Genomic DNA, 25,781 nt, shown 5'->3' on the forward strand with positions numbered 1-25,781 from the left:
CCCACCCCGGACACAGACCCCACCCCGGACACAGACCCCACCCCGGACACAGACCCCACCCCGGACACAGACCCCACCCGGGGCTCAGACCCCACCCCAGACACAGACCCCACCCGGGGCTCAGACCCCACCCCGGACACAGGCCCCACCCCGGACACAGACCCCACCCCGGACACAGACCCCGCCCCGGACACAGACCCCACCCGGGGCTCAGACCCCACCCCGGACACAGGCCCCACCCCGGACACAGGCCCCACCCCGGACACAGACCCCACCCCGGACACAGACCCCACCCCGGACACAGACCCCACCCCGAGGCTCAGACCCCACCCCGGACACAGACCCCACCCCGGACACAGACCCCACCCCGGACACAGACCCCACCCCGGACACAGACCCCAACCCGGACACAGACCCCACCCCGGACACAGACCCCACCCCGGACACAGACCCCACCCCGGACACAGACCCCACCCCGGACACAGACCCCACCCCGGACACAGACCCCACCCCGGACACAGACCCCACCCCGGACACAGACCCCACCCGGGGCTCAGACCCACCCCGGACACAGACCCCACCCCGGACACAGACCCCACCCCGGACACAGGCCCGTCCCCCCAGACCCCATCCTCCCCCCGGGGCTCAAATCCGTCCCCTGGGGCTCAGAGCCGCCCCGAAATCCTCGGAGACAGTGGAGTTTGGTCATGGATGGGCGGAGTGGCCTTCTCCACCCACTGGTACTGAACTTGCGATTCCCTCACTGCTGAATTCTGATCTGGGGAGGTGCTGAGCAGAAAACTAGGCTTTTCTATACAGGATTGAGAAGAAATCAATCTCAGTTACCCTGGACCTGCCTCTGCCATGCCTCCTACGGTCAGCAGGACCAGGGGCACCAGTCACCTACCCGGTTACTCAGCTTTGGGGCAGCATATGAAACCCAAAGACTGCAGGAAGTGGAAAAATAGCTTTAACCCTCAGCAACAACAGGGCTTGGAGATTGTTTGAGAGAAATGGAAAGGTGGTGAATGCTTCGATTACAAACCGTAGATCTTCTGGATGCCTTGCAAATCATCCTGTGGTAGTTTGAAGTTTTCTGTGTCCATATATTGGTAAAAGGGAGCCATGATGGCGCTGGGGTCATTGGAGTGCTCCAGTCCCAAAGCATGGCCCAGCTCATGGACAGCCACCAGGAACAGATCATTCCCTGGGAAGGAAAGAAAAGGAGGATTGAACCAATACTGAAAATCCAAACTTACCCAACCCTCCAATTCTCCTGCACTGATCTACCTCATCAAGTGGCTGGATTGCAGGATTCACCGGGATTGCAGGGTTCATCGGGATTGCAGGGTTCACCGGGATTGCAGGGTTCATCGGGATTCTATGATTCACTGGAATTCCATGATTCACCGGGATTGCAGGATTCACCGGGATTGCAGGAGTCACCGGGATTGCAGGGTTCATCGGGATTCTATGATTCACTGGAATTCCATGATTCACCGGGATTGCAGGATTCACCGGGATTGCAGGAGTCACCGGGATTGCAGGATTCACCGGAATTGCAGGATTCACCGGGATTGCAGGAGTCACCGGATTTGCAGGATTCACCGGGATTGCAGGGCTCACCGGGATTCCATGATTCACTGGATTGCAGGATTCACCGGGATTGCAGGATTCACCGGGATTGCAGGATTCACCGGGATTGCAGGGCTCACCGGGATTCCATGATTCACTGGGATTGCAGGAGTCACCGGGATTGCAGGATTCACCGGGATTGCAGGAGTCACCGGGATTGCAGGAGTCACCGGGATTGCAGGATTCACCGAGATTGCAGGGCTCACCGGGATTTCAGGAGTCACCGGGATTTCAGGAGTCACCGGGATTGCAGGATTCAACGGGATTGCAGGATTCACCGGGAGTGTAGGATTCACCGGGATTGCAGGATTCACCGGGATTGCAGGAGTCACCGGGATTGCAGGGCTCACCGGGATTCCATGATTCACCAGGATTGCAGGAGTCACCGGGATTGCAGGATTCACCGGGAGTGCAGGGCTCACCGGGATTCCATGATTCACCGGGATTCCATGATTCACCGGGATTACAGGGCTCACCGGGATTGCATGATTCACTGGGATTGCAGGGCTCACCGGGATTCCATGATTCACCGGGATTGCAGGGCTCACCGGGATTGCAGGGCTCACCGGGAGTGCAGGAGTCACCGGGAGTGCAGGGCTCACTGGGAGTGCAGGGCTCACCGGGATTGCAGGGCTCACCGGGAGTGTAGGAGTCACCGGGAGTGCAGGGCTCACCGGGAGTGCAGGGCTCACTGGGAGTGCAGGGTTCACCAGGAGTGCAGGGCTCACCGGGAGTGCAGGGCTCACCGGGATTCCATGATTCACTGGGATTGCAGGGCTCACCGGGAATGCTGAAGCTCAGGTTCCACACTTGTTGCTGGACACTTGTTGTAAGATGGTATCTGGGTTAGCTTTACCTGTCATACGCTGCACTGCATCAGGTTATTACCCACAGTTCCCAATTGCAACATACCCTATTCACAGGTGGTTCCTCTACCAAGCAGTGAATTAAAATCATGTTTATAGTGTATTTCAATATTTATTCAGTGGCAAAAAGTCCCAATTTTACCTTCTTTCCATTCTCAGTCTGACGTTTGCCACGTGCTGATGACCCTGGCAATCCACACTAAGGTGTCACCTGTGGCTCAGTGGGTAGCACACTCACCTCTGAGGCTGAAGGTCCTAGGTTCAAGCTCCACTCCAGGCTGACAGTCCTAGTGCAGTACTGTGGGACGCCGCACTGTCGGAGGGGCAGTACTGAGGGAGCGCCGCACTGTCGGAGGGGCAGTACTGAGGGAGCGCCGCACTGTCGGAGGGGCAGTACTGAGAGAGCGCCGCACTGTCGGAGGGGCAGTACTGAGGGACGCCGCACTGTCGGAGGGGCAGTACTGAGGGAGCGCCGCACTGTCGGAGTGGCAGTACTGAGGGAGCGCCGCACTGTCGGAGGGGCAGTACTGAGGGACGCCGCACTGTCGGAAGGGCAGTACTGAGGGAGCGCCGCACTGTCGGAGTGGCAGTACTGAGGGAGCGCCGCACTGTCGGAGGGGCAGTACTGAGGGACGCCGCACTGTCGGAGGGGCAGTACTGAGGGAGCGCCGCACTGTCGGAGTGGCAGTACTGAGGGAGCGCCGCACTGTCGGAGGGGCAGACTGAGGGACGCCACACTGTCGGAGGGGCAGTACTGAGGGAGCGCCGCACTGTCGGAGGGGCAGTACTGAGGGACGCCGCACTGTCGGAGGGGCAGTACTGAGGGACGCCGCACTGTCGGAGGGGCAGTACTGAGGGAGCGCCGCACTGTCGGAGGGGCAGTACTGAGGGAGCGCTGCACTGTCGGGGGGGCAGTACTGAGGGAGCGCCGCACTGTCGGAGGGGCAGTACTGAGGGAGCGCTGCACTGTCTGAGGGGCAGTACTGAGGGAGCGCTGCACTGTCAGAGGGGCGGTACTGAGGGAGCGCCGCACTGTCGGAGGGGCAGTACTGAGGGAGCGCCGCACTGTCGGAGGGGCAGTACTGAGGGAGTGCTGCACTGTCTGAGGGGCAGTACTGAGGGAGCGCCGCACTGTCGGAGGGGCAGTACTGAGGGAGCGCCGCACTGTCGGAGGGGCGGTACTGAGGGAGCGCCTCACTGTCGGAGGGGCAGTACTGAGGGAGCGCCACACTGTCGGAGGGGCAGTACTGAGGGAGCGCCGCACTGTCGGAGGGGCAGTACTGAGGGAGCGCCGCACTGTCGGAAGTGCCGTCTTTCAGATGAGACGTTAAACCGAGGCCCCGTCTGCTGTCTCAGGTGGATGTAAAAAGTCCCATGGCTCTACTTGGCCAAATCCTGGCCAATATTTATCACTCATCCAACACTTAAACGTGACTGCACTTCAAAAGTACTTCATTGGCTGTAAAGTGCTTTGGAACATCCTGAGGTTGTGAAAGGTGCTATATAAATGCAAATCTGTCTTTCTCGTTCTTTATACAGCGTCACACTGTACAGGCAGTGTCTGTGGGCCCAGGTCTTTTCATAAACTGACAGATGGGAACTCAAATTTGTGATCATAGCAGGGATGAAGAGAGAGCGATAGAACGAGAGGGGAGAGACAGCGACAGTCGCAGAGAGAGACAGATGGAGACAGAGAGGGGAGAGAAACAGACACAGAGGGTAGAAAGACAGAGAAAGAGAGACAGAGGTAGAGATGGGGAAGAGAGACAGAGAAAGAAAACGAGCAGTTGGGGTGAGAGGGAGATAGGGAAGGAGAGAGAGGGAGAGAAGGAGAATGATACAGTTGAAAAAGGGAGAGAGGGTGAGATTCTATGGGTGTGCAGCAGGATTCTGTGCAAATACCAGGATTGGAGAGCCAACAGGTAGGATTACAAAGAAATTGTTAAAACTAAAAGTTCCTCACAGACGTCAACTTGCGGGCCTCACACAGCGAGGGTCTGCGAGCAGCGTTAGAGGGACGGCGCAAATGACCTTTGCTAAGCCCCATAGTCTCATGTTTTTTCTTTTAATGTCGCAAGTAGAAGGAGGAACATAAACATCACAACAGAAATAAACATGACGTCAATCTGCTGCCAAACACCTGAGCTGTGCGTGAGATTGCTCTCACTGGGATAGTTCATGAAAACAAGCAGGCATAGAATGAGAAAATATCATTGCAGCCACCTCACTTTCTCCTTCCATGACCCATGTACACTCCAGCCCAGCGGGGGAGCTAGGTTAGGTCGACGCGGGTCGAACGCAGGATTAGCTGGGAACTGCGGAACACCAAAAAACTTAGTCTGAAGGTGGAGCCAAGGCCCGGGCAGACTCACAGGTTTAACCTGGAGGCCGAGAGGCAACCGAATTGGAGGCAGCCCAGCAAAGCCATGTTGGCCGGCTTCGAAATGATAGAGCGGGGGGGGGGGGGCAGCATTGCTCTATCCCAATATGAGCCCCAACCCACCGTTCACACGCTCACAGCCCATGTACACTCTCCCCTGTCCCAGACTCTACCCACCCATTTAATGTCCTCCCACAGCCCATGTACACTGTCCCCTATCCCCGACTCTACCCACCCATTTAATCTCCTCCCACAGCCCATGGACACTCTCCCCTATCATGGACTCTACCCACCCATTTAATCTCCTCCCACAGCCCATGTACACTCTCCCTATCATGGACTCTACCCACCTATTTAATCTCCTCCCACAGCCCATGTACACTCTCCCCTATTCCAGACTCTACCCACCCATTTAATCTCCTCCCACAGCCCATGTACGCTCTTCCCTATCATTTACTCTATCCACCCATTTAATCTCCTCCCACAGCCCATGGACACTCTCCCCTATCATGGACTCTACCCACCCATTTAATCTCCTCCCACAGCCCATGTACACTCTTCCCTATCATTTACTCTATCCACCCATTTAATCTCCTCCCACAGCCCATGGACACTCTCCCCTATCATGGACTCTACCCACCCATTTAATCTCCTCCCACAGCCCATGGACACTCTCCCTATCATGGACTCTACCCACCCATTTAATCTCCTCCCACAGCCCATGGACACTCTCCCTATCCCAGACTCTACCCACCCATTTAATCTCATCCCACAGCCCATGTACACTCTCTCCTACCATGGACTCTACCAACCCATTTAATGTCCTCCCACAGCCCATGGACACTCTCCCTATCCCAGACTCTACCCACCCATTTAATCTCCTCCCACAGCCCATGGACACTCTCCCTATCATGGACTCTACCAACCCATTTAATGTCCTCCCACAGCCCATGTACACTCTCCCCTATCATGGACTCTGCCCACCCATTTAATCTCCTCCCACAGCCCATGTACACTCTCCCTATCATGGACTCTACCCACCCATTTAATCTCCTCCCACAGCCCATGTAGACGCTATCCACCTATTTAATCTCCTGAGAATTTTCTGCAAAGTTTCTCCCAGATTGCTCCCAAATGTAAATGGAATAAGACACCAGAATGTCCATTTCATTTTACATCCCACAGCAGTTGTTTTTGTTGGTATACCTGCATGGTTCCAGCATTTCAGGAAGCGTTGTAGGGAATCTTTCTCCACTGCCCCAGGATGTTTAGAGGTAATAGGAGCCTGTGGCCCATTCACCTTCATCCTCACAAAGGCTCTGAATTCAGAGGCCTGATACACACACTCCCTCTAGTTTCTGCTGGCACTAGTGGCCACAATGGGAAATACAAGTATTCATGGGCTGGACAAGAGTAGAACACTTTGGGTCAGCCCCTTCCAGCACCAGGGCAGAGGGGGACTTGGAAATTCTCCTCTATGATCTGACCAACAACCTATATGAGTTCTTGATAGCTTGTTTGGACAGTTGTATCCTTCAAGATCATGGTAATGGCTCCACACTGACTGGACACTTTCAGTGAATGGTCAATAACTAAAGTCAATCCTTTTCCACTTTTGCCTCATATACACAATCCACGATTCGTGTTCCAGTTTATGGATTCAGTCCACGTGACCAGAATCACATTTCGACAGCATTCTTCATGGAATCAATCATTTGATAGCGGGGAGGATAAGATCAGCACCACGCAGGACGAAAGAAGAGAAAATGAATTAAGGGCTGAAAGCACAGTCAGAGAAGAAGTTTTCTTAGGGGGCTTTTCAAAGTAGGGAGGGAGGTTGAGGCATTTAGAGAGGGAGGTGCGAGGGTTGGAGTGTAACAGCTGATGGTGAGATGGAGGGAATGGGGACAAGGAGTAGACGGTGAGTATCAGGACCAACTCCCGGAGGACAGGAAAGGCCATGGAGGGACTTGAGGGTGTGGAAAAGAATTGTAAAGTCAGTGGAGCACAGTCAGCCAGCGGGGAGTGCCAAGGGCAGGAGTGTGGAACACTACAGGGGTGATGTCAGGAAGCACATCTTCACTTCTTCACACAACGGCTGGTGGAAATCCGGAACTCTCTTGCCCAAAAAGCTGTTGAGGCTGGAGGTCAATTGAAAATATCAAAACTAAGATTGATGGATTTTTGTTAGGCAAGGATATTAAGGGATATAGAACCAAGGCGGATAGATGGAGTGAGGTACAGATCAGCCACGATCTAATTGAATGGCGGAACAGGCTCGAGGGGCTGAATGGCCTCCTCCTTTTCCGATGACACCAGCTGTGGCATTCTGAGTGAGTTCCAGTTTCTGGATGCCAGCCAGGGCAGCATTTCATAAATCCGACTTTGAGATAATAAAGGCCTGAATTAGGATCTCGGTGACTGTGCTGGACTGGTAGAAAAGGTGAAGGAAAGTGACCCTGACAGGGAGATGTACACGGGGACGGAAAGTCATCTCAAGGTGACGCTGTACATGGAGCTTCTGTTGATGTGGCTGATGGGAACGTTGATGAAGTGAGGCATGTGGGTGCTGGCAGGACCTGAAGAGGGTGGTTTAGGTTGAGTCGGCATTAAGCTGGAGGGAATTTCAGCGAATGCAGTTGGGATGGTGTAGGTTCAGCTTTGGGATCAATGGAGGAGTGGAGAAGGTAAAGCAGGCATTTGGTGGATTCCGACCCCACTCACTTGGACAATATCACCAAGGGGAAGTGTATAACTGATGGAGGGGACCAAGGCTGGAGCCCTGAATACACGAGGTGACCGAGCAAGTACAGTACGACTAACAGTTGAAGATGTAGGATTGGATTTTCCAATTCTGAGGCAGCGGTGAGTAACCACACCTGCAGCCAGCGTGGATTGGGAACCGCTGGCCACGGGTTTCTGATTTGGGTGATGTTCCATATTCCAATACCTGCTGACAGTGGGTGAGGTACCATACCGAAACTGGCAAAGAGAGGCTGAGGGCAATGAGGCCGTGAACAGTGTCCGAGAGGTCAAGGAGGATGAGGAAAGAGACTGTGAGCGCAGTCACAAGGAGCTCAGTGGATTCACCAATCAACAATGAGAATGGCTGTGGAGGAAGGATGGATTTGAGGAAGGAGGTTGCTAGGCATCTAAGAGTCTGATCGATGGTTCACAAAGTACCAAGATTCCCTGGAGTACCAGGCTACTTAGGCTCTATAGCAGTCCTTCAACCCTTGGCTGGGTTTTGACTCTCGGGTTAGATCGAGCAGTTAACTGAAGACTGCATTTCATCACCAGGACTCTGCCTATTCTCCACTAACTCCAATTAAGATCCTTTTATTTGTGTTTGTCCTTATTGTGTTGTTGAATATTTGTTTAGAAGCAGTTAGTGATAACAGCATCAAGGGAAAGTGATTGGGAGCCGAATCAGGCAGTGTGTGGGCACCGAGTGTGAGGTACAGTCAGTACCCGGGTCTCTCAGCATTTGGCTCCTTCCTGTGTGATGTTTGTTTATCACTCACACCGTTGGCTTCAGCTGCTCCTTCGATGATGTCATCGTCACTCGCAACTTAAACAAAATTATTCCACAAAAACATCAACTGAACAACAGAAATAAATAAGGATCTGAAATGTGACCAGAATTCACAGCGGCTGTCAGAGATTTTTTTATAAAAGGAATAATGCTGGGTAGACACCCTAGTTAAAAAAGGACCTTGCCTCAGCACTGATTGCTGCGACCAGCTGAGTCTACACGGAAACGGGCGACTGGCTGCCGAGTGACCGAGTGTTGGCTGCGGAGGGAGTCACTGCACCAACTGCTGGGAGCTACCAACAGGTTCTTCAGGGTCCCTACTTATTCAAGGAACATCGTCAGGAAAACATGGTTGGCAAACTACTCATTGCAAACCCGCCGTGTGATTAGGGTCACTGTTCAGCTAGTCTTATATGAGGTTATAACTATTGGGAAAGATTGAACGGTCCGGGGTTCTTTTCTCTAGAGAGAGAAGGCTGAGGGGTGACCTGATAGAGGTCTTTAAAATTATGAAAGGGTTCGACAGGCTAGACGTCGAGATGTTCCCGCTTGTGGTGGAAGACTAGAACAAGGAGTCATAAATATAAGAGTGATGAATAAATCCAATTGGGAATTCAGGAGAAACTTCTTTACCCAGAGAGTGGTGAGAATGGAGAACTCGCTGCCACAGGGAGAGGTTGAGGCGAATAGTAGAGATGCATTTAAGGGGAGGCTCGATAAACACATGAGGGAGAAAGGAATAGAAGGATATGCTGATAGGGTGAGATGAAGAAAAGTAGGAGGAGGCTCGGTGGAGCATAAACACTGGCATGGACCAGTTGGGCCGAATGGCCTGTTTCTGTGCTGAAGACTTTATGTAAGTTGATGCCTTGGGCTGTCTGGAAATTTTAAAAATATAAATTGGAGACAAAGATTCAAACTCGATTTGGGTTTTCACGCTATGCAACTTGAGCGGGGAGGGGTAAGGATCTTGGGGAGAAAACATCTCCCTCAATTTCTGACAGGGATGGCAGGACTCTAGCTGTGAGGTCAGAGAATGGTACAACCGCCTAATCCATCTCCCAGAGAATTGTCACAACATAGCCAGGACAGCCTGCCTCTCTGCCCTGATTGGCCCAAACACCGGCCTTTGTCTCGGAGACCCCGATCCCAGCAGGAAAGCAGAACTTTCTCTTTGGCGAGAGCGGCACTGCCCCCACACCAGCCACTTGGACACCAACTCTTTCTGTTCAACTCCTGCCCCAATTGGTCATCAAAGCTGGAGCCGGCCTTTCAATATAAATCCACCTGTTCTCCCCCCGCCCCCCTCACTTTTACTTTTCATAACATGGAGTTGTTAGTAATTATTAAGAGAAAGATTTCAATGAATCATCATGAGTGAAGCGGATCTCGGAACCCTTCCCTCCGGCCAGCCCTGCGCCGAGCCATGGGTTGAGGAATTCCCTCTGTTCACTCCTGCCGGACTCCAGCGCTGGGAGGATGAAGGATTTGGCACTTCCGTCATTTCCCCAAGAAAGAACATTGTAAAAATAATCCCGTCATGAAGACAAAGCCTGAGGAAGTCTTCACTACAGATCACACGGCACTTATCTGGATGACCCTTTGGTGAAGATCTTGAAGTCTTCACTTCTTAGGTCTTTGCTGTGACTTGTAGACCATTTTATTTCAATCACTTGACGTAACAACATGCGTTAAAGGGGAGTGTGCTCTAACCATCGTGATTGGAGTTTCCCAGCGTCCAGGGTTCATCCGAGTCGAAATGAGTATCTCCGCCGATTCCCGGTCCGGGGAAGTATGCGTGCGCCAAGAAGCCCCCTTCCCCATCGAAAGGGGAGCTGTCCCCATGGAAACCAGAGGCAAAGAAAATCATAATGTCTGCTTCCTTTCTGTCACTCTTAATCTCGTGATAAGGAATCTCCTCAAAAGTCAATGGAGTGACTTTCTGCCAGACATCGAAAGCTCGGCGGATGGCTCGACGAGTCTCATACTCTCCCACCTTCGGGGTGTAGTTATGTATACTGTTGGAGAAAAGAATAAAAGATTCGCTGTAAGCAAATACTGTAGCTTAAAAAACAAAACCCAGGCAGAACCAGCCCAGCTGCACCGGACAAACCTCGAGGCAAAAGTTAGACAGAAATAGAGCTGGAAGATTCGAGCCCAGAAATGAAAATCGTGACATAAGAACATAAGGAATAGGAGCAAGAGGAGGCCATTCAGCCCCTCGAGCCTGCTCCGCCATTCAATAAGATCATGACTGATCTGATCTTGGCCTCAACTCCACTTCCCTGCCCGCTCCCCATAACCCTCGACTCCCCTGTTTTTCAAATATCTGTCTATCTCCGCCTTGAATAGATTCAATGACTCCGCCTCCACAGCTCTCTGGGGTAGAGAATTCTAAAAATTCACGACCCTCAGAGAAGAAATTCCTTCTCATCTCCGTTTTAAATGGGCGACCCCTTATTCTGAAACTATGCCCCCGAGTTCTAGATTCCCCCACGAGGGGAAACATCCTCTCTGCATCTACCCTGTCAAGCCCCCTCAGAATCTTATATGTTTCAATAAGACCCCCTCTCATTCTTCTAAACTCCAATGAGTATAGGCCCAACCTGCTCAACTTTTCTTCCTAAGACAACCCCTTCATCCCAGGAATCAACCTCGTGAACCTTCTCTGAACTGCCTCCAATGCAAGTATATCCTTCCTTAAATAAGGAGACCAAAACTGTACGCAGTACTCCAGGTGTGGTCTCACCAACGCCCTGTACAGTTGTAACAGGACTTCCCTACTTTTATACTCCATCCCCCTTGAAATAAAGGCCAACATTCCATTAGCCTTCCTAATTACTTGCTGTACCTGCATGCTAACTTTTTGTGTTTCATGTACGAGGACCCCCAGATCACTCTGTACCTCAGCATTATGTAATCTCTCTCCATTTAAATAATATTTTGCCATTAATGAACTTCTCTGCAATCCCCCGACCAGCGATCACTTGGTTACCGGTTCCCTGACCAGCGATCGCCTGGTTACCGGTTCCCCGACCAGCGATCGTCTGGTTACCGGTCCCCCGACCAGCGATCGCCTGGTTACTGGGTCGTCTGGTTACCGGTCCACCGACCGGCGATCGCCTGGTTACTGGTCCCCCGATCAGCGATCGCCTGGTTACCGGTCCCCCGACCAGCGATCGCCTGGTTACTGGGTCGCCTGGTTTCCGGTTCCCCGACCAGCGATCGCCTGGTTACCGGTCCACTGACCAGCGATCGCCTGGTTTCCGGTTCCCCGACCAACAATCGCCTGGTTACCGGTCCCCCGACCAGCGATCGCCTGGTTACTGGGTCGCCTGGTTTCCGGTTCCCCGACCAGCGATCGCCTGGTTACCGGTCCACTGACCAGCGATCGCCTGGTTACCGGTCCCCCGACCAGCGATCGCCTGGTTACCAGGCCCCCGACCAGTGATCGCCTGGTTACCGGTCCCCTGACCAGTGATCATAAGAACATAAGAAGTAGGAGCAGGAGTAGGCCATACGGCCCCTCGGGCCTGCTCCGCCATTCAATAGGATCATGGCTGATCCAAACCTAGACTCACGTCCACTTCCCTGCCCGCTCCCCGTAACCCCTAATTCCCTTATCAGCTAGGAAACTGTCTATCTCCGTTGTAAATTTATTTAATGTTGCAGCTTCCACAGCTCTCTGGGGTAGCAAATTCCATAGATTTACTACCCTCTGAGTGAAGAAGTTTCTCCTCATCTCAGTTTTGAAAGGGCAGCCCCTTATTCTAAGATTATGCCCCCTAGTTCTAGTCTCATCCATCAGTGGAAACATCCTCATTGCATCCACCCGATCAAGCCCCCTCACAATCTTATATGTTTCAATAAGATCGCCTCTCATTCTTCTGAATTCCAATGAGTAGAGGCCCAACCTACTCAACCTTTCCTCATAAGTCAACCCCCTCATCTCTGGAATCAACCAGGTGAACCTTCGCTGAACTGCCTCGAGAGCAAGTATATCTTTTCTTAAATATGGAAACCAAAACTGCACGCAGTATTCCAGGTGTGGCCTCACCAGTACCCTGTATAACTGCAGCAAGACTTCCCTGTTTTTGTACTCCATTCCCCTTGCAATAAAAGCCAAGATTCCATTGACCTTCCTGATCACCTGCTGTACCTGCATACTAACCTTCTGTGTTTCATGCTCCAGGACCCCCAGATCCCTTTGTACTGTAGCACTTTGCAGTTTCTTTCCATTTAGATAATAACTTGCTCTTTGATTTTTTCTGCCAAAGTGCATAACCTCACACTTTCCAACATTATATTCCATCTGCCAAATTTCTGCCCACTCACTTAGCCTGTCTATGTCCTTTTGCAGGTTTTTTATGTCCTCCTCACTCACTGCTTTCCCTCCCATCTTTGTATCGTCGGCAAACTTGGATACGTTGCACTCGGTCCCTTCCTCCAAATCGTTAATATAGAAAGAGTTGGGGTCCCAGCACTGACCCCTGCGGAACACTAGTCACTGATTGCCAACCCGAGAATGAACCATTTATCCCAACTCTCTGTTTTCTGTTAGATAGCCAATCTTCCACCCATGCCAGTATATTACCCCCAATCCTGTGATTTTTATCTTGTGCAGTAATCTTTTGTGTGGCACCTTATCAAATGCCTTTTGGAAGTCCAAATACACCACATCCACTGGTTCCCCTTTATCCACCCTGTTTGTTACGTCCTCAAAGAATTCGAGCAAATTTGTCAAACATCACTTCCCCTTCATGAAAGCATGCTGACTCTGTCCGATTAAATTATGCTTATCCAAATGTCCTGTTACTGCTTCCTTAATAATGGACTCCAACATTTTGCCAACCACAGATGTTAGGCTAACTGGTCTATAGTTTCCAGCCTTTTGTCTACTTCCCTTTTTAAATAAGGGCGTTACATTAGCAGTTTTCCAATCTGCTGGGACCTTTCCTGAATCCAGGGAGTTTTGGAAAATTACCACGAATGCATCCACAATCCCTACCGCTACTTCTCTCAAGACCCTAGGATGTAAGCCATCAGGTCCAGGGGATTTATCCGCCTTTAGTCCCATTATCTTACTGAGTGCCACCTCCTTTATGATTTTAATCGTGTTTAACTCCTCCCCCCCTTATAGCCCCCTGTTTGTCCAGTGTTGGGATATTTTTAGTGTCTTCTACTGTAAAGACTGATACAAAATACTTGTTCAGCGTTTTTACCATCTCCATGTTCCCCACCACTAATTTCCCGGTCTCGTCCTCTAAGGGACCAACATTCACTTTAGCCACCCTTTTTCTTTTTATATAACTGTAGAAACTCTTACTATCTGTTTTTATATTTTTTGCTAGTTTACTTTCATAATCTATCTTCCCTTTTTTAATTAATCTTTTAGTTATTCTTTGCTGGCTTTTAAATGCTTCCCAATGTTCTATCCTCCCACTAGATTTGGCTACTTTATATGCCATTGTTTTCAGTCGGATACTATCCTTTATTACTTTACTTAGCCACGGATGGCTGTCTTTTCTTTTACGCCCCTTTTTCCTCAGAGGAATATATTTTTCTTGAAAGTTGTGAAATATCTCATTGAATGTACACCACTGCTCATGTACCGTCTTACACTTTAATCTATTTTCCCAGTCCACTTTAGTCAACTCTGCTCTCATACCTTCATAGTCTCCTTTATTTAAGCTTAGTATGCTGGTTTGAGATCCAACTCTCTCACCCTCCAACTGAATTTGGAATTCAACCATGTTATGGTCACTCATTCCAAGGGGATCCTTTACTAGAACATTTTTGATTAATCCTGTCTCATTACACAGGACCAGATCTAAGATTGCCTGCCCCCTGGTTGGTTCAGTAACATACTGCTCAAGGAACCCGTCCCTAATGCACTCTATGAACTCTTCCTCAAGGCTGCCCTGCCCAATTTGAGTTGTCCAGTCACTATGAAAGTTAAAATCCCCCATGATTATAGCTGTTCCCTTATTACAAGCCCTGATTTATACTCCGACCAACAGAGTTGCAACTGTTAGGAGGCCTATAGACTACGCCCACTAGTGACTTTTTCCCCTTATTATTCCTTATCTCCACCCAAACTGTTTCACTATCCTGATCCTTTGACCCAATATCATTTCTCACTATTGCAGTGATTCCATCCTTTATTAACATAGCCACCCCACCTCCCTTTCCTTCCTGTCTGTCCTTCCTAATTGTCAAATACCCCTGGATGTTTAGTTCCCAGTCATGGTCACCTTGCAGCCATGTTTCTGTAATGGCCACCAGGTCATACCCATGTGTAGTTATTTGTACCGTCAACTCGTCTATTTTGTTATGAATGCTGCGTGCATTCAGATAAAGAACTTTCAAATATGTTTTGTGACAATTTATTCCTGCTTTTACCCCCTTTACGACTCTACCTTTATCTTTATACATTCTGTCCCTTCCTGACACTCTCTGGTTTTTAATTCCCCCACTGCTACCTTGCTCTATTGCCTTCTCCGCTGTCATTTTTATTTTTCGCTCTCTTAAAACCTCCCCCCCACTAATTAGTTTAAAGCCCTCTCTACAGCCCTAGTTATTCGATTCGCCAGGACTCTAGTCCCAGCACTGGTCAAGTGAAGTCCGTCCCAACGGAACAGCTCTCTCCTGTCCCAGTACTGATGCCAGTGTCCCAAGAAGCAAAACCCATTTCTCCACACCAGTCTTTGAGCCACGCATTTAACTCTCTGATTTTATTTACCCTAGCCAAATTTGCTCGTGGCTCAGGTAATAATCCAGAGATTATTACCCTTGTGGTTCTGCTTTTTAATTTGGCCCCTAGCTGCTCAAACTCCCTCAGCAGAACCTCTTTCCTTGTCCTATCTATGTCGTTGGTACCAACATGGACCACGACAACTGGATCCTCCCCCTCCCACTCCAAGTTTCTCTCCAGCCCAGAGGAGATGTCCTTAACCCTGGCACCGGGCAGGCAACACAGCCTTCGGGACTCTCGCTCTCGGCTGCAAAGAACCCTATCTATCCCCCTAATGATACTATCCCCTACCACTACAACATTTCTTTTTACTCCCCCCACTTGAATGGCCCCCCGTTCTACGGTGCTGTGGCCAGGTTTCTCATCCTCCCTGCAGTCCCCGTTCCCGTCCCCACAGGGAGTAAGAGCCTTGAACCTGTTAGACAAGAGCAAGGGCTGCGGCTCCTCCAACACTTCCTCCTGGATCCCCGTACCTGCCTCACTCATAGTCACACCCTCCTGTCCCTGACCACGGACTACATCTGAATTAGTTAATCTAATTGGTGTGACTACTTCCTGGAACACAGAGTCAAGGTAACTCTCCCCCTCCCTGATGTGTCGCAGTGTTTGAAGCTCGGACTCCAGCTCATCAACACGGAGCCGGAGTTCCTCGAGCAGCCAACACTTACTGCAAATGTAATCACCGTGAACATCAATGGTGTCCACCAGCTCCCACATATTGCAGCAGTAACACATCACCTGCTCTGCCATTCTATGTAATTAATTAAATTTATTATTATTATTTTTAAATGATATCTTTAAGGGCCCTGGTTTACAAACTGTCCCGCTACACCACAGAGACCTTAAAAACTATAAACCACAGAGTTAAAGTTTTTAAAAAAGAGAGAAATACTCCCAACCAATCACTTACCTGCTTTGTGGTGACGTCACACCTCGATTACGTTTTACTTCTCTCCCTGAGATTGGAGATTGGTAAGTTCTGAGGCCCACCCACGCTCAGGCTTACCTTTTTATACTGCCGCTGCTCGAGTTCTCGCCGCTGCCGCTCTGATCGCTTGGTTACCAGTTCCCCCGACCAGTGATCGCTTGGTTACCGTTCCCTGACCAGTGATCACCTGGTTACCGGTCCCCCGACCAGTGATCGCTTGGTTACCGTCCCCTGACCAGTGATCGCCTGGTTACCGGTCCCCCGACCAGTGATCACTTGGTTACCGGTCCCCCAACCAGTGATCGCTTGGTTACCGGTCCCTCGACCAGTGATCGCCTGGTTACCGGTCCCCCAACCAGTGATCGCTTGGTTACCGGTCCCTCGACCAGTGATCGCCTGGTTACCGGTCCCCCGACCAGTGATCACTTGGTTACCGGTCCCTCGACCAGTGATTGCTTGGTTACCGGTCCCCCGACCAGTGATCGCTTGGTTACCGGTCCCCCAACCAGTGATCGCTTGGTTACCGTCCCCTGACCAGTGATCACCTGGTTACCGGTCCCCCGACCAGTGATCGCTTGGTTACCGTCCCCTGACCAGTGATCACCTGGTTACCGGTCCCCCGACCAGTGATCACTTGGTTACCGGTCCCCCGACCAGTGATCGCTTGGTTACCGGTCCCCCGACCAGTGATCGCCTGGTTACCGGTCCCCCAACCAGTGATCGCTTGGTTACCGGTCCCCCGACCAGTGATCACCTGGTTACCAGTCCCCCTGACCTGGTTATCATAAACAGGTTAATCGCTCGGTAAAGTAGCAGACACAGCAAAATCAACCAACTATTGGCCAACCAACGTGGGCAGCTGTAACCTCCAGGCACACAGTGCAGAGAGATGAGAGTTTTTCACAAATTGTGATAATGAACTTTTGTAAGATGAGAGACAATTCCTCATTCATCCATTTATATAGGCTAAGCAAAACAATAACTGTTAAAACATTAGATTACTGCACTGCACCCAGCACTCAACTCTATAACACGCTGGGTCGCAATGAACAATTGTCCAGCCTCAGAATGAAACGGTGTTCATTAAAATCCAATGAGTGTCATTGTATGTTTGTTAATGACTGCGTGGGGTGTGAGTGTGTGTGTGCTAATGATAGCGTGAGGGGTGGAGTGCGCGGGGGGGCGGGGGGCACGCGAGGGGGGAAGTGTGGGCGGGGGCAACTATCCAGCTTCCACCCTGCTCTTATGATTTAGTTACGCTCTGGTCAATGGTGAGACGCAAGATGTTAATGGTGGGGATTCTGTGTGGGTGAAGGTCAGGAAGGAGGTTAGGTTTCCTCTTGGTCACTGCCTGGCACTCATATAAATATCCTTGGGCTCTGAAAATCACCACCATCTTCCTATGCGTCAGCTATGACTCCAGCCACTGAAGGATTTTCCTTTGAGGCTAACTGACCTCAGTTTTGTGAGCGTTCTTTGGTACCCACCACAAACTCCGTTCCCTCGCCACCACCTCCATCCCTCTCCCTGACCACTATCTGAGGCTGAACCAGACCATTCGCAACCTTGCTGTCCTATTGGACCCTGAGCTGAGCTTCCGACCACATATCCACTCCATCACTAAGACTGTCTATTTCCACCTCCGTAACATCGCCCGTCTCCACCCCTTGCCTCAGCTCATCTGCTGCTGAAACCCTCATCCATGCCTTTGTTACCTCCAGACTCGACTATTCCGACACTCTCCTGGCCGGCCTCCCGTCTTCCACCCTCCATAAACTTCAGCTCATCGAAAGCTCTGCTGCCCCCGTGTCCTAACTCACACCGAGTCCCGTTCACCCATCACCCCCTGTGCTCACTGCCCCGTGTCCTAACTCACACCCAGTCCCGTTCACCCATCACCCCCTGTGCTCACTGCCCGTGTCCTAACTCGCACCCAGTCCAGTTCACCCATCAACCCCTGTGCTCACTGCCCCGTGTCCTAACTCACACCGAGTCCCGTTCACCCATCACCCCCTGTGCTCACTGCCCCGTGTCCTAACTCACACCCAGTCCCGTTCACCCATCACCCCCTGTGCTCACTGCCCGTGTCCTAACTCGCACCCAGTCCCGTTCACCCATCACCCACTGTGCTCACTGCCCGTGTCCTAACTCGCACCCAGTCCCGTTCACCCATCACCCCCTGTGCTCACTGCCCCGTGTCCTAACTCACACCCAGTCCCGTTCACCCATCACCCCCTGTGCTCACTGCCCGTGTCCTAACTCGCACCCAGTCCCGTTCACCCATCACCCACTGTGCTCACTGCCCGTGTCCTAACTCACACCCAGTCCCGTTCACCCACCACCCCGTGCTCATTGCCCCGTGTCCTAACTCACACCCAGTCCCGTTCACCCATCACCCCCTGTGCTCACTGCCCGTGTCCTAACTCACACCCAGTCCCGTTCACCCATCACCCCCTGTGCTCACTGCCCCGTGTCCTAACTCACACCGAGTCCTGTTCACTGACCTACATTGGCTCCTGGTCCGACAATGCCTCAAATTTAAAATTCTCATCCTTGTGTTCAAATCCCTTCGTGGCCCACTCCCTCCCAATCTCTGTAATCTCCTCCAGCCCTACAACCCTCCAAGATCTCTGCACTCCTCCAAATCTGGCCTCTTGTGCATCCCGATTTCCTATGCCACTCCATTGGTGCCGTGCCTTCAGCTGTCTAGGCCTCAAGCTATGGAATTCCCTCCCTAAACCTCTCTCTCTCCTCCTTGTGAAGAGAAAAAGATTGGTGAAGTCAAGCGTAGGTCCCTTACAGTCAGAATCAGGGGAATTTATAATGGGGAACAAAGAAATGGCAGACCAATTAAATACATACTTTGGTTCTGTCTTCACAAAGGAGGACACAAATAACCTCCCAGAGATGTCGGGGAACATAGGGTCTAATGAGAGGGAGGAATTGAATGAAATCAGTATTTGTCAGGAAATGGTGTTAGGGAAATTGACGGGATTGAAGGCCGATAAATCCCCAGGGCCTGATAATCTACATCCTAGGATACTTAAGGAAGTGGCCCGAGAAATAGTAGGTGCATTGCTGGTCATCTTCCAAAATTCGATAGACTCTGGGACAGTTCCCATGGATTGGAGGGTAGCTAATGTTACCCCACTATTCAAAAAAGGTGGTAGAGAGAAAACGGGGAATTATAGACCGGTAAGCCTGACATCGGTAGTGGGGAAAATGCTAGAGTCCATTATAAAAGATCTAATAGCAGAGCACTTGGAAAACAGTGACAGGATCGGACAAAGTCAATATGGATTTACAAAAGGCAAATCATGCTTGACTAATCTACTGGTAGAATAGATAAGGGAGAACCAGTGGATGTGGTGTATTTGGACTTTCAGAAGGCTTTCGATAAGGTCCCGCATAAGAGACTAGTGTGCAAAGTTAAAGCACATGGGATTGGGGGTAAGGTACTGACTTGGATAGAGAACTGGTTGGCAGACAGGAAGCAAAGAGTTGGAATAAATGGGTCTTTTTCCGAGGGGCAGGCAGTGACTAGTGAGGTACCGCAGGGATCGGTGCTAGGGCCCCAGTTATTCACAATATATATGAATGATCTAGATGAGGGAACTAGATGCAATATCTCCAAGTTTGCAGATGACACAAAGCTGGGTGGGCGTGTGTGCTGTGAGGAGGATGCAGAGAAACTGCAGTACGATTTGGACAGGTTGGGCGATTGGGCAGATGCATGGCAGATGCAGTATAATGTGGATAAATGCGAGGTTATGCACTTTGGTGACAAAAACAGGAAGGCAGATTATTATTTGAACGGTAATAGATTGGGAAAAGGGGAAGTGCAACGAGACCTGGGTGTCCTTGTGCACCAGTCGCTGAAGGTAAGCATGCAGGTGCAGCAGGCAGTTAAGAAGGCAAATGGTATGTTGGCCTTCATAGCGAGAGGATTCGAGTACAGGAGCGAGGATGTCTTGCTGCAGTTGTACAGGGCCTTGGTGAGACCACACCTTGAGTATTGTGTGCAGTTTTGGTCACTTTATCTGAGGAAGGATGTTCTTGCCATGGAGGGAGTGCAGCGAGGATTCACCAGACTGATACCTGGGATGGCAGGAATGACGTATGAAGAGAGATTGGGTCGATTAGGCTTATATTCGCTAGAGTTCAGAAGAATGAGAGGGGATCTCATTGAAACTTATAAAATTCTAACAGGACTAGAGAGATTAGATGCAGGAAGGCTGTTCCCGATGACGGGGGAGTCCAGAACCAGGGGTCACAGTCTAAGGATAAGGGGTAAGCCATTTAGGACTGAGATGAGGAGGAATTTCTTCACCCAGAGAGTGGTGAACCTGTGGAATTCTCTACCACAGAAGGCAGTAGAGGCCAATTCATTAAATATATTCAAGAAGGAGTTAGATATATTTCTTAAGGCTAAGGGGATCAAGGGATATGGGGAGAAGGCAGGGACAGGGAGCAGTGAGGCGAGGAGGAGCCCGGTATAAAAACCGGTGCGAGTACCGAGGCCCGACCAGTTCCAGGGAGCAGTGAGGCGAGGAGGAGCCCGGTATAAAAACCGGCGCGAGTACCGAGGCCCGACCAGTTCCAGGGAGCAGTGAGGCGAGGAGGAGCCCGGTATAAAAACCGGCGCGAGTACCGAGCCCCGACCAGTTCCAGGGAGCAGTGAGGCGAGGAGGAGCCCGGTATAAAAACCGGCGCGAGTACCGAGGCCCGACCAGTTCCAGGGAGCAGTGAGGCGAGGAGGAGCCCGGTATAAAAACCGGCGCGAGTACCGAGGCCCGACCAGTTCCAGGGAGCAGTGAGGCGAGGAGGAGCCCGGTATAAAAACCGGCGCGAGTACCGAGGCCCGACCAGTTCCAGGGAGCAGTGAGGCTTACCAACTCAGCAGCGGGGAGAGAGGTCAAAAGTAATCAGAGTGTGACGTCACCAGGGAGCAGGTAAGTGATTGGTTGGTGAGTATTTCTCTTTTTTAAACCTTAACTCTGTAGTTTATAGTTACTAGGGTCTTTTCTGGTGTAGCAGGGACTGTTGGTAGACCATACAAGCGCCTTAGAGATATCTTTAATTGGTGATAGTGAATTAATTTAAATTAATTAAAGGGTAAGTCATGCCAGGAGAGCCCAGCCCCATGTTATGCTCCTCTTGCTCTATGTGGGAATTCAGGGACACTGCCGGTGCCCCTGATGACCACGTGTGCCGGAAATGCATCCAGCTGCGGCTACTAGCAGACCGCATTGAGGCGCTGGAGCTGCGGGTGGATGGGTTGTGGAGCATTCACGATGCTGAGAGGGTCGTGGATAACACGTTTAGTGAGTTGGTCACACCGCAGGTAAGGGCTGCACAGGAAGAAAGGAAATGGGTGACCACCAGGCGGAGCAATAGAAGCAGGCAGGTAGTGCAGGAGACCCCTGTGACCATTCCCCTCTCAAACAGGTATACCTATTTGGATACTGTTGAGGGGGATGACTCACCAGGGGAAGGCAGCAGCAGCCAACTTCCTGGCACTGGGGGTGCTCCTGCTGCCCAGGAAGGGAGGAAAAAGAGTGGGAGAGCAATAGTGGTAGGGGATTCTATAGTAAGGGGAACAGATAGGCGTTTCTGTGGCCGTAGACGTGAATCCAGGATGGTTTGTTGCCTCCCTGGTGCCAGGGTCAAGGATGTCACTGAGCGGCTGCAGGGCATTCTGGAGGGGGAGGGTGAACAGCCAGAGGTCGTGGTCCACATTGGTACCAACGACATAGGTAAAAAGAGGGATGAGGTCCTGCAGCAAGAATTTAGGGAGCTAGGTGGAAGATTAAAGAGCAGGACCTCAAAGGTTGTAATCTCTGGATTACTCCCGGTGCCACGTGCTAGTGAGCATAGGAATAGGAAGATAGAACAGATGAATGCGTGGCTAAAGGGATGGTGCAGGAGGGAGGGCTTTAGTTTCCTGGATCACTGGGTCTGCTTCTGGGAAAGGTGGGACTTGTACAAGTCGGACGGTTTACACCTGAACCAGAGGGGGACCAATATCCTTGCGGGGAGGTTTGCTAGCACTACTGGGGGGGGGGTTTAAACTAACTTGGCAGGGGGATGGGATACAGAGTGGAACTATAGTAGGGGGTGATTTACAGCCAAATACGGAGGAAAAAACAAGTCAGCTGGGAAGGCAGAGCAAATATGTGAAGGCAAAAGGGAATATGGCAAGACTGGAAGGCATTTATTTTCATGCAAGGAGTCTTGCAAATAAGGTGGATGAACTGAAGTTGTTGTTGAACACATGGGAGTACGATATTGTTGCTATCACGGAGACATGGTTGAGGGAGGGTCAGGACTGGCAGCTCAATATTCCGGGGTATAGAACCTTCAGGCGAGACAGAGGGGGGTGTAAAAGGGGAGGGGGTGTTGCAATATTAATTAAGGAATCAATTACTGCTGTAAGGAGGGATGATATATTAGCGGGTTCCTCTAATGAGACCATATGGGTAGAACTTAAAAACAAAAAGGGGGCAAGCACTTTGCTAGGAGTGTACTATAGGCCCCCAAACAGTCAGGGGGAGATAGAGGAACAGATATGTAGGCAAATCTCAGAGAAGTGCGAAAATAATAGGGTAATAATAGTGGGGGATTTCAACTTCCCCAATATTAATTGGGATAGTCAGAGTGTGAAAGGCTTAGAGGGTGCAGAATTCTTAAAGTGCATCCAGGAGAGCTTTTTGAGCCAACATGTAGAAAGTCCTATAAGAGAGGGGGCGGTACTGGACCTAATTCTAGGGAATGTAGCCGGGCAAGTGGTGGAAGTGTCAGTAGGAGAGCATTTTGGCGACAGTGACCATAATTTGGTGAGATTTAAGGTGGTCATGGAAAAAGACAAAGACGGCCCGGAAATAAGGGTTCTAAATTGGGGAAAGGCCGATTTTAATATGATAAGGCAGGATCTGGCCAAAGTGGACTGGGAGCAGCTACTTATAGGAAAATCCACATCAAAGCAGTGGGAGACTTTCAGAAGGGAAATAGAGAGAGTGCAACGCCAACATGTTCCTGTAAAGGTCAAGGGTGGGACCAACAAGCAAAGGGAACCTTGGATGACAAGGGATATACAAAAATGCATTAGGAAAAAAAGGGGGGCTTTTGGCAGTTACAAAAGACTAAAGACGGAGGAAGCCCTAGAGGAGTATAAAAAGTGCAGGGGCATACTTAAAAAAGAAATTAGGAGGGCGAGGAGGGGCCATGAAATAACACTGGCGAGCAAAATAAAGGAAAATCCTAAGATGCTTTATAAGTATATTAAGGGCAAGAGGATAACCAGGGAAAGGGTAGGGCCCATTAGGGACCAAAGTGGCAATCTGTGTGTAGAGCCAGATGATGTAGGCGGGGTTTTAAATGAATTTTTTGCATCTGTGTTCACTATGGAGAAAGACGATGTAGACATAGAAATCGGGCAAGGGGACTGTGACATACTTGAACATATTAACATCGAGAGGGAGGAGGTACTAGCGGTTTTAGCAGGCCAAAAAGTGGATAAATCCCCAGGCCCGGACGAGATGTATCCCAGGCTGTTGTGTGAGGCAAAGGAGGAGATTGCAGGGGCTCTGACACAAATTTTCAGAACCTCTCTGGCCACAGGGGATGTACCAGAGGACTGGAGAACAGCTAACGTAGTACCATTATTCCAGAAGGGTAGCAGGGATAAACCAGGGAATTACAGGCCAGTGAGCCTAACATCTGTGGTAGGGAAATTATTGGAAAAAATTCTGAGGGACAAAATTAGTCTCCACTTGGAGAGGTAAGGATTAATCGGGGATAGTCAGCATGGCTTTGTCAAGGGTAAATTATGTCTGACGAATCTGATTGAATTTTTCGAGGGGGTGACTAGGTGTGTGGATGAGGGAAATGCTGTGGATGTGGTTTACATGGATTTTCAGTAAAGCTTTTGACAAAGTCCCGCATAGGAGACTGGTCAAGAAGGTAAGAGCCCATGGGATCCAGGGTGCCTTGGCGCGCTGGATCCTAAACTGGCTGAGTGGCAGGAGGCAGAGGGTGATGGTCGAAGGTTGCTTTTGTGACTGGAAGCCTGTGTCCAGTGGGGTACCTCAGGGATCGGTGCTGGGACCCTTGCTGTTTGTGATCTACATAAATGATTTGGATGAGAATGTAAAAGGTATGATCAGTAAGTTCGCAGATGACACGAAAATTGGTGGGGTGGTAAATTGCGAGGAGGAAAGCCTCAGGCTGCAGGACGATATAAACGGGTTGGTCAGATGGGCGGAAAAGTGGCAAATGGAATTTAACCCTGAAAAGTGCGAGGTGATGCATTTTGGACGGACAAATAAGGCAAGGGAATACACAATGAGTGGTAGGACCCTAGGAAGTACAGAGGGACCTTGGTGTACATGTACATAGATCCCTGAAGGCAGCGGAACAGGTAGATAAGGTGGTTAAAAAGGCATATGGGATACTTGCCTTCATTAGCCGAGGCATAGAATATAAGAGCAGGGAGGTTATGATGGAGCTGTACAAAACGCTGGTGAGGCCACAGCTGGAGTACTGTGTGCAGTTCTGGTCGCCTCACTATAGGAAGGATGTGATTGCTTTGGAAAGGGTGCAGAGAAGATTCACCAGGATGTTACCTGGGATGGAGCACCTCAGCTATGAAGAAAGACTAAACAGGCTGGGGTTGTTTTCCTTGGAGCAAAGAAGGCTGAGGGGGGACCTGATGGAGGTGTACAAAATGATGAGGGGCATAGATAGGGTAGATAAAGAGGAACTTTTCCCCTTAGTAGGGGGGTCAATAACAAGGGGGCATAGATTCAAGGTAAGGGGCAGGAGGTTTAGAGGGGATTTGAGGAGGAACTTTTTCACCCAGAGGGTGGTTGGAATCTGGAACTCACTGCCTGAAAGGGTGGTAGAGGCAGGAACCCTCACAACATTCAAGAAGCATTTGGATGAGCACTTGAAATGCCATTGCATACAAGGCTACGGACCAAGTGCTGGAAAATGGGATTAGACTGGACAGGGATTGATGGTCGGCGCAGACACGATGGGCCGAAGGGCCTCTTTCTGTGCTGTATAACTCTATGACTCTATGACTCTATGAATTAGGATGATCAGCCATGATCGCATTGAATGGCGGAGGTGGCTCAAGGGGCCGAATGGCCTACTCCTGCTCCTATCTTATATGTTTCTGTGTTTAAGACGCTCGTTAAACCTACCTCTTTAACAAAGCTTTTGGTCTCCTGTTCCAATAGCTTGTGTGGCTCGATGTCAAATATTGTTAAATAACGCTCCCCCTAAGCACTTTGGGACGTTTTACTACGTTAAAAGCAAGCAGTTAATGTTGCCACTTTTGGTCGAATGCTACCGAGGTGTCCAAGGCAGTTTCTCCCACCTCTCCTCTGGCATTCAATTCCAGTGTTTCATTCACTTGACACAATTCATGTCCCCTATCATCACTTGAATCATTGGGAGAGACTGGTGGGACAGTAATTAGCCAGAATAGTTTCATGGACAATTTCCAATATTCTTGGGTAGACACCAGCACCATAACTTGTATAAAGGCCGCTAGTTCTAAACACTAAAGGTGGGGTTGATATACGAGGTCCACAGCCACCAGCGCACTCAGGCCGTTGATACTTTGTACAGTGAACCGAATTGGCTGCAAACTGGTCTCTCTGCCGGCGAACTTGTCA

The 25,781-nt window shown here is 50.5% G+C and overlaps 1 protein-coding gene across 1 annotated transcript in view; it reads right to left on the reverse strand.

Annotated features, from left to right (window-relative positions):
- mmp24 (matrix metallopeptidase 24) overlaps positions 1-25,781 on the reverse strand; it is a 168,682-nt gene that overhangs the window by 22,952 nt on the left and 119,949 nt on the right. The window contains exons 4-5 of the mRNA XM_086004301.1: positions 10,130-10,434; positions 1,046-1,207 (exon numbers count right to left, since the gene is read on the reverse strand). Coding sequence (XP_085860427.1) covers positions 1,046-1,207; positions 10,130-10,434 — 467 coding nt within the window. The remainder of the gene's footprint in view (positions 1-1,045; positions 1,208-10,129; positions 10,435-25,781) is intronic.

Source organism: Somniosus microcephalus, chromosome 13 (genome assembly GCF_052327205.1).
Source record: "Somniosus microcephalus isolate GS21.2 chromosome 13, FLI_Smic_1.0, whole genome shotgun sequence".
Taxonomy (NCBI): domain Eukaryota; kingdom Metazoa; phylum Chordata; class Chondrichthyes; order Squaliformes; family Somniosidae; genus Somniosus; species Somniosus microcephalus.